The following is a 7,100-nucleotide window of genomic DNA, read 5'->3' on the forward strand; positions in this document are numbered from 1 at the left end:
ATATAGTTTATATAGGGAAATAACACTTTTCGGTATATATTTTATCCATTTTCAGCAGAAAATTGCTCAAACTTAGTCAGAATCATCTTGGGTAAATGAGAGTTTTACTTTGTAAAATTAGGATTCCTGCCCCATCCCCAGGGGCTAGGGCGGGGCCCCAAAGGGAACATTTACCAATATTTTCAAATTCTTATCCATTGATGACATGACAAGTATTGTATTTCACTTAGTTTACATGCTGATTTCCACATCACATCTAAACAATAAAATAAAGCTACCAGTATCTATGATATAACTCAGGTGACCGCTAAGGCCCTTGGGCCTCTTGTTTAATATGCTTGACCATATGCTTTGACCCAATATGTAATCAAGTTTAGATAAAGACTATTATTATTCTTATTCTTGCTGTGTGTATACCAGATATCTGTACAGTAATTTTTTTTGTCTAGTTCAACAGCTTCCCCTGGCTAAAAGTGTTCTATTTTCACAAACTGAACAAACAATCAGGAATACCTCCCTAATTTCAATAAAAATAATACTTCATTTCCCAGATTCATGTAGGAACAGACTGGTGTAAAATGTATTTTGAAAAAAACCTGATGTATATTCTACAGTAAGCATTATAACTTACTATATCAAAAATAATACAGCAATATGAGTTTTAATAGATAAAGTTGCACACTTTCAGTTACTTGAACCTTTAAGAGGAGCACCTACAACTGAACCTGGAACATATATAGTACCACCTACAACTAGACTAATTTTTTTGGCCTCTGTTTATTTCAGGGGGGACCCCCACCCCACCAGCAGGAGGCCTTGGGGGTCTGTTTGCCGGCGGGCTTCCAAGACTACCCAGTGCTAACAAGAGACAACCAGGAGGTCCAAGAGGTACATGTAGATAATGCAGGACAACTAGTTAATCAAGAATTATCGCATTTACCCCTTAAGACACATGTGAACTCTTCCAATTCAAAAGTTGGAATAGTTCATTATGAGATTTTAGGAGTGAATGAGTTATAAACAGCTTCACTGAAATTGGGTCAAATTATTTCCTTACATTTTGAAAGTGTCTATAGGTACAGGTACATGTTTATATTTGTAAATCATATCCCAGACTGAACACTTTTTTCCAGTTTTAATAATCAATGAAAAACAGCAAATTTTGTCCAAGAATATTTTTATTTATAAAGATTTAGGTAAAATTATTTTTTATTAACAAGATAAACTTTTACCAGCATGGGGGTCCATTAAAGCCTTATTAGCTTGCAATTGTTACCCCATATCTTTAAAGGACAATCCAAGATCCAAGGCATTCAAGATATCTGATTTAATAAAGCTACTTTTATTTATTTTAAAAAGCATAATCAAATTTTCTTTTGCTATTAATAGCATTTGTGAAGTGAAATTGTAGACCTTTTCATTTAAATGTGGGGTATTATTTTTCAATCTATCAAATTTATTCTAGAAACGAAGTGCAAAAATGTTGTTCTTTCTAAATCAGTTTGAAGTTCTAAATGAGCATCAGTTAACTTAGGTTAAAGAAGAACATGTATTTATTCATGGTTGAGAGACCACCTAGAAACAATGTATTTTTATTTTAGCTCCAGGACCAGCTCAAGCCCCTCGTCCCCCTGGGCCCCGCATGGCAAATGGACCATCAGCAATATCAAACGGTCCAACGCAAAAAATTGGTGGGCGTCTACCGCCTCCACCATCAAACACAAAACCCGGTCTGAACCCACGGCCCACATCCAACGGACAGAGCCGACCTGGACCCCCCCCGCCACCACCCGCACATAATAAGCCGGGCATGGCTGGTAGCCCAGGAAAGCTGTCAAATGATGACAGAAATGGTCATGTGAGAGGAAGTAATACCTCATTGAACAGTAACTCATCAAGACTTTCCAATAGTGGAGAATATAATATAAATTCTATAAACAATAATGCTCGACCGAGGTCAGGGGTCAGCGGTGGTGTTCCGAGGTCACAACCTCCCCCGCCCCCAAATCGACCTCCCCCTACGACAGCCCCTGGGAAGCCTTCAGGACAATGGCCACCTCCCCCGCCCCTACAATCGGCAAAAGCGCCAGGGGCACCACCCCCTCCCCCACAATCGGCGAAAGCGCCAGGGGCACCACCCCCTCCCCCACAATCGGCGAAAGCACCGGGGGCACCTCCCCCGCCTCCACAATCATCAAAAGGGTCTGGGGCACCTCCCCCACCACCCCCACAGTCAGCTAAGAGTGGACCTCCACCTCCTCCTCCTCCACAGTCGGCCAAGGTGCCAGGAAGTAGGCCCCAGAGTATGGTTGGTAGACCACTACCACCACCACCCTCACAGGTATGTACCACTGTTAGTGTCAATGGGAGAAGGGACATAACTCTTAGTTTTTCCAGTCGTCCAATATCTAAACAGTAGTTTGTTACTACTTATTGTCGTGGACAAGGTCACGTAAAATTATGATTTTTTTTTTTTTACTTGAAGTAGTGAAAATTCACTTACAATTCACATACAATTATTTAGAAAAAGTCATCTATATATATGTAAAATGCACAAAAAATAAATAAAAAATAACAAAAAATTGTGGAAAAATCTGATTCATTATGAAAATAGCCCTAAGAGTCTACTGAAGATGTCGGTGCACATATGGATATTAGTGATGCATTTTTTTCATTTGTTTTTTCATTTTGAGAAGGCTTTAAGGAAAGAGTTTAAATCTAGCTCAAGCTCTTAACCAATCAAATTTGGTGTATAGATCCTTATTATGCCAAAAAGTGATAAATATTCAAGTGATTAAGTAATGTTGAAAGGCCAATCAAATCAAAATGTCTTACCTGATGCAAACATCGTAGGGGATTCATGATTTTAGATTGAAATCTTGAACTTTGCTGTTGAAGAAGGCTTTAAAGAAAGACATGTGAGAGACAAGATGACTCTGTATGAGGCAGTTCATATGTATTCCTTCTGTGTAGTGGAGAAGTCATCATGTACTGTGTGTCTTAGTCAGGTCTATTGTAGATGGAGAAGCACTGTCGTGTGTATCCGACTGTATCTATACACCCTGGCTTCACTCTGTATCTTTACACCCTGGCTTCCTGTTATTCTTGTATAGTCTTGGTTCTTCCTGTCTGTTGGACTCAATTAAATGAATTGATTGACTGGTGGTCAGCATGATGATGATGAAAAGAGCAAAGATAAGGAATTAAATGGAAAGAAATTTAATGGAAATAATTTCCACTTATCTTCACCTAAACAATATGACTGTTAAACTGTGTTCTATAAACAAATATTAAATAGACTTTCTACAGTAACCTCAATATAATTAATCATATTTTAAATATGAAAATTAATAAAAAATAATATTGTATGAGTGATTGTTATATTTTGAAAGAGAAAACCTAGATGATTGAAGCTTATAAGTATGGGGGATTTGTGTGTGTGTGTCCATTCAATAACATTCATTAACTGACACTATTATAATTAGTAAACTCCTGAATATTGTGTAGGTTACTAGCGTTAACATGTAGATGGTGTTTGTCCACGTGTATATAGCTGTAACAGGAAGTGGTACTTGGATTAAACAGTCTCAAGTCATGGATGGCCTTAATCGTCGTGTTGCTTTAAATCAGTCATTTGATGAAAAGGGAAGTTTTGATGATGATGATGAAGATGATATTTTCGGTACTTATCAAGTTCCTGACAATGCTAATGCCACTCATACGGTACCTAGGCCAATTGCTTCCTTCAAAAAACGTAGACCGCTTCCAGAGGTACCGACTGCCGTTAAACCCTGGGTGGCCAAAGCTGTAAGTCAAATAAGAAATTGGATATGTGTTTTGCAGGAGTGGGTTATTTTCTGACTGTGAGTATTTTGTAGTAAAATGTGCTCCCATGTTTTAAGGCTTAATTCCAGCGTAGAGTCTATGCATCCACATAATTAGTGCGTGGCAAAGGTAAAGGAATCGGGGCAGGAGTGGTGATGGGGGTATTCCCACCCCACCTCAGTCCACAAGGTTGCATTGTTCAACACAAACAATGATGATAAGTCAGTGATCTGATTAATTGTCTGACTATAATTTAGTCATTTCTTCATGTGGAGCATCACAAGGAGGAACAAGTTATTAGTTCTGGGTCTTAACTAGATATGATCCTGGATACAATAATGCTCATCTTTTTGTCAGTCTCTCTGCTTCTGCTATATATGGTATGTACTTTATGTGTTGAAAATTAAATGTTAAATCATTGCATATAGATGAGAAATATTGGTTTGACTTGGTTGATAACTTATTTGACTAAAATTCTTACTTGCTGTAAGGCTTCACATATTCTTTCCTTCATTGTTAACTTAATTTTGTTCATTTTCAGGGGGCACCACCTCCTCCTCCTCCTTCCAACAGGCCGCCTCCTCCTCCGTCATCGATGTTGAAACCAACAAATGGGAATCGACCACCTCCCCGGACAAATCAGCCCCCACACCCTCCCCCTGCAAGCCAACCTCCATCTCGACAAGGTGGTCCCCCACCGCCGCCTCCAACAAGAACCACATCAGCGAATCATGGTGGAACTTTACCACGTAACCCAGCAGTGAAGCCACCTCCCCCACCCATGCGGGTCCCCACGAGCACAGTTGCTATGCCCCCAAACCCTCCACAGAGGCGGTCGGGCAACTACTCCGGTGGAACAGATGGTGAGGGACTAGCATGAATTCATATGTATCATACTGTATGACTATCATGTATATGTAAGATAGACATTTTTCTTACCCTGGACAGGTTTATCCGCACTTTTACCGGTGTGAGATTTCCTTGTCTCTTACCCTGGACAGGTGTATCCACACTTTTACTGATGTGAGATATCCTTGTCTCATACCCTGGACAGGTGTATCCGCACTTTTACTGATGTGAGATTTCCTTGTCTCTTACCCTGGACAGGTGTATCCACACTTTTACCGGTGCGAGATATCCTTGTCTCTTCCCCTGGACAGGTGTATCCACACTTTTTACCGGTGTGAGATTTCCTTGTCTCACCCTAGGGTTGAGACGGGGGGATTCCCGTATTCATAACAATAGTATGACGTCATTTCAACAATACAATGACATCACGTCAACAAACCATCAATGACACGTCAACCCTGAATTTAGCGTGTAACTTTGTCATTGCATGGTGTATTGGATCTTTCCAATGCTGCAATGCGGAAAGGCAACGTGATGAAATTAAAACCTTATAATCACTGACCAACTTGTTTGATCGAAATATGTAGCTGCCATCATGAAGCAAAAATCAACTTGATAGAAATGAAATCAATTTAAAAATTCTTTCACTTTTGCCTTCTTCACTCTTTGTAATGAGGGCAAATGTACCACAAGTTTAAAAATAAGTACACAACATATACAAGGTGTAATAACATATACAAGGGGTAATAACATATACAAGGGGTAAAAACATATACAAGGGGTAATAACATATACAAGGGGTAATAACATACAAGGGGTAATAACATATACAAGGGGTAATAACATATACAAGGTGTAATAACATATACAAGGGGTAATAACATATACAAGGGGTAATAACATATACAAGGGGTAATAACTTATACAAGGAGTAATAACATATACAAGGGGTAATAACATATACAAGGTGTTATAACATATACAAGAAGTAATAACATATACAAGGGGTAATAACATATACAAGGGGTAATGACATATACAAATGGTAATAACATATACAAGGGGTAATAACATATACAAGGGGTAATAAAATATACAAGGTGTAATAACATATACAAGGGATAATAACATATACAATGGGTAATAACATATACAAAGGGTAATAACATATACAAGGGGTAATAACATATACAAGGTGTTATAACATATACAAGGGGTAATAACATATACAAGGTTTAATAACATATACAAGGGGTAATAACATACAAGGGGGAATAACATATACAAGGGGGAATAACATATACAAGGGGTAATAAAATATACAAGGTGTAATAACATATACAAGGGGTAAAAACATATACAAGGGGTAATAACATATACAAGGTGTTATAACATAAACAAGGGGTAATAACATATACAAGTGGTAATAACATATACAAGGGGGTATTACATATACAAGGTGTAATAACATATACAAGGGGAAATAACATATACAAGGTGTAATAACATATACAAGGGGGAATAACATACAAGGGGTAATAACATATACAAGGGGTAATAACATATACAAGTGGTAATAACATATACAAGGGGTTATTACATATACAAGGTGTAATAACATATACAAGGGGTTATTACATATACAAGGTGTAATAACATATACAATGGGTTATTACATATACAAGGTGTAATAACATATACAAGGGGTTATTACATATACAAGGTGTAATAACATATACAAGGGGTTATTACATATACAAGGTGTAATAACATATACAAGGGGTTATAACATATACAAGGGGTAATAACATATACAATGGGATAATAACATATACAAGGTGTAATAACATATACAAGGGGTAAAAACATATACAAGGGGTAATAACATATACAAGGTGTAATAACATATACAAGGGGTAATAACATATACAAGGGATAATAACATATACAAGGGGTAATAACATATACAAGGTGTTATAACATATACAAGGGGTAATAACATATACAAGGAGTTATAACATATACAAGGTGTAATAACATATACAAGAGGTAAAAACATATACAAGGGGTAATAACATATACAAGGTGTTAAAACATATACAAGGTGTAATAACATATACAAGGGGATATTACATATACAAGGTGTAATAACATATACAAGGGGTTAAAACATATCCAAGGGGTAATAACATATACAATGGGATAATAACATATACAAGGGGTAATAACATATACAAGGGTAATAACATATACAAGGGATAATAACATATACAAGGGGTAATAACATATACAAGGGGTAATAACATATACAAGGGGTAATGACATATACAAATGGTAATAACATATACGAGGGATAATAACATACAAGGTGTAATAACATATACAAGGGGTAATAACATATACAAGGGGTAATAACATATACAAGG

General features: G+C 37.2%; 1 protein-coding gene across 2 annotated transcripts in view; it reads left to right on the plus strand.

Moving 5' to 3' along the window:
- LOC110448042 (basic proline-rich protein-like) overlaps positions 1-7,100 on the plus strand; it is a 36,605-nt gene that overhangs the window by 24,542 nt on the left and 4,963 nt on the right. For both annotated transcript variants that reach the window (XM_021494073.1, XM_021494074.1), the window contains 3 exons: positions 787-888; positions 1,602-2,341; positions 4,367-4,688. In XM_021494073.1, the coding sequence (XP_021349748.1) occupies positions 787-888; positions 1,602-2,341; positions 4,367-4,688 (1,164 nt within the window). The remainder of the gene's footprint in view (positions 1-786; positions 889-1,601; positions 2,342-4,366; positions 4,689-7,100) is intronic.

The sequence above is a fragment of the Mizuhopecten yessoensis genome, unplaced genomic scaffold, assembly GCF_002113885.1.
Source record: "Mizuhopecten yessoensis strain PY_sf001 unplaced genomic scaffold, ASM211388v2 scaffold3805, whole genome shotgun sequence".
NCBI classification, from domain to species: Eukaryota; Metazoa; Mollusca; class Bivalvia; order Pectinida; family Pectinidae; genus Mizuhopecten; species Mizuhopecten yessoensis.